This window comes from Micromesistius poutassou (genome assembly GCF_964030765.1).
Source record: "Micromesistius poutassou genome assembly, chromosome: 14".
In the NCBI taxonomy this organism is placed as follows: domain Eukaryota; kingdom Metazoa; phylum Chordata; class Actinopteri; order Gadiformes; family Gadidae; genus Micromesistius; species Micromesistius poutassou.
In genome coordinates this window covers 2,496,126-2,498,625 of record NC_140284.1, presented here as the reverse complement: position 1 = coordinate 2,498,625, position 2,500 = coordinate 2,496,126, and the positions used below count along the sequence as shown (strand labels likewise).

Here is a 2,500-nt window from a genome sequence, read left to right as displayed (position 1 = left end):
AATATTTTGAAAATGCATTATCATTGTGCTCTTTGTATTAGAGGGTTGTGTACCAGAATAAAGAATATTTATTCTGGAGGGGTTGACTTGTAACCAGAAGGTTGCTAGTTCGATCCCCGGCTGTGGAGGTGTCCCTGAGCAAGACGCCTCACCCTCGTTGCTCCTGACTGGGCTGGGCTGGCTGTCGTCCTGCATGGTTGACTCCGCCGTTGGTGTGTGAATGTGTGTATGAACCGTACAGTCGCTTTGGATAAAAGCGGCTGCTAAATGCCTTAAATGTCAAATGTCAAAATGTCAAAATCTAAAACATTCATATGGTAAACGTAAGGCGCTTACATTGTACACTTTGTCCTCCAGAGGAGAGAAGAGCCACTCCAGCTGGGCCGTCCTCCCGGGACGGACCTCTCCCCGGGGGGTGAGACAGCACAGCACCGGGTGGTGGAAGCTCTGCTCCTGGAGCCGCTGCAGAGGGGATGTGTCCACCTCATAGTGCACCACCACCGCACTGCTGTTATACAGGTCATACACCTGGAGAGAGAGAGGGGGGGGGCACCACCACCGCACTGCTGTTATACAGGTCATACACCTGGAGAGAGAGAGGGGGGGGGGGGGGGGGGCACCGCACTGCTGTTATACAGGTCATACACCTGGAGAGAGAGAGAGGGGGGGGGGCACCACCACCACACTGCTGTTATACAGGTCATACACCTGGAGAGACAGAGGGGGGGGGCACCACCACCGCACTGCTGTTATACAGGTCATACACCTGGAGAGAGAGAGGGGGGGGGGGGGGGCACCACCACCGCACTGCTGTTATACAGGTCATACACCTGGAGAGAGAGAGGGGGGGGGGGCACCACCACCGCACTGCTGTTATACAGGTCATACACCTGGAGAGAGAGAGGGGGGGGGGGGGGCACCACCGCACTGCTGTTATACAGGTCATACACCTGGAGAGACAGAGGGGGGGGGGGGGGGGCACCACCACCACACTGCTGTTATACAGGTCATACACCTGGAGAGAGAGAGGGGGGGGGGCACCACCACCACACTGCTGTTATACAGGTCATACACCTGGAGAGAGAGAGAGGGGGGGGGGGGCACCACCGCACTGCTGTTATACAGGTCATACACCTGGAGAGAGAGAGAGAGGGGGGGGGGGGGCACCACCACCGCACTGCTGTTATACAGGTCATACACCTGGAGAGAGAGAGAGGGGGGGGGGCACCACCACCACACTGCTGTTATACAGGTCATACACCTGGAGAGAGAGAGGGGGGGGGGGGGGGCACCACCACCGCACTGCTGTTATACAGGTCATACACCTGGAGAGACAGAGGGGGGGGGGGGGGGGGGCACCACCACCGCACTGCTGTTATACAGGTCATACACCTGGAGAGAGAGAGAGGGGGGGGGGGCACCACCACCACACTGCTGTTATACAGGTCATACACCTGGAGAGAGAGAGGGGGGGGGGGGGGCACCACCACCGCACTGCTGTTATACAGGTCATACACCTGGAGAGACAGAGGGGGGGGGCACCACCGCACTGCTGTTATACAGGTCATACACCTGGAGAGAGAGGGGGGGGGGGGCACCACCACCACACTGCTGTTATACAGGTCATACACCTGGAGAGAGAGGGGGGGGGGGGGGCACCACCACACTGCTGTTATACAGGTCATACACCTGGAGAGAGAGAGGGGGGGAAGGGGGGGGGAGAGGGGGAGGAGAGAGACAGCAGGATAGGGAGAGAGAGAGAGAGGAGGAGAGGGGGAGAGAGAGGGGGGGGAGAGGGAGAGGGGAAGAGGGAGAGAGGCGGAGGAGGAGATGGGGAGAGAGAGAGAGAGGGGGGGGGGAGGAGGAGAGGGGGAGAGAGAGAGAGGGGGAGAGAGAGGGGGGGAGAAGCAGCTCACCGCTCTGACTCCCACCTGACACAGGCGGGAGTGTCATGGACTACGAAAATGAAGACGTGACCCAACCCACCTGTCTGGGAGGGCTCAACACCCCAACAACCACGGGGGTGAAGACGTGTTGACGGCCGAAGTGAAGATACGGTCTGTCTCTCTCCACTGTCAGACCCTGGAAGTTAAGCTGCGCCCAAACATGGGCGTGGACCTCTTGATTACCCTTCAGCCTACAGTTGGCTGATAATAAATGATGCCAATGTATTTGTGATTGGGCTAAGCACAGTGTGCAGGTTGGAGTGAGGCCTACCAGGATCTCTCGGCCGTGGGAGAGTTTGAAGACCACGGGCAGCCGGTGGGCTCCGGCCAAGTCGTGTCTGAGATGGGCAAAGGTTACAAAATGTCACCATCGCTTCACCTCAGTTTATTGTGACACGATAAGCACGGCGTTATTAGTATGAGCAGGGTTTCAAGATAGTAGAGCGTCGCTGTGAATGATGCTCTCAAAGTCAGGCCACACAACACCTGTAGGTTAGCCGCAGCGCCCTCTGCTGGCCGGGAGGCAGCGTTCCAGAGCGGGGAGAGACGCTGAA

General features: G+C 58.4%; 1 protein-coding gene across 1 annotated transcript in view; it reads right to left on the bottom strand.

Moving 5' to 3' along the window:
• The window catches only part of cfap65 (cilia and flagella associated protein 65), a gene marked incomplete at both ends in the record, with an annotated part of 23,042 nt that overhangs the window by 5,781 nt on the left and 14,761 nt on the right, over nt 1-2,500 (bottom strand). Inside the window, 4 exons of the mRNA XM_084478871.1 lie at nt 337-528; nt 1,987-2,094; nt 2,218-2,284; nt 2,433-2,500. The exon at nt 2,433-2,500 is cut by the window's right edge and continues 18 nt beyond it. Of these exons, the coding sequence (XP_084334997.1) occupies nt 337-528; nt 1,987-2,094; nt 2,218-2,284; nt 2,433-2,500 (435 nt within the window). The remainder of the gene's footprint in view (nt 1-336; nt 529-1,986; nt 2,095-2,217; nt 2,285-2,432) is intronic.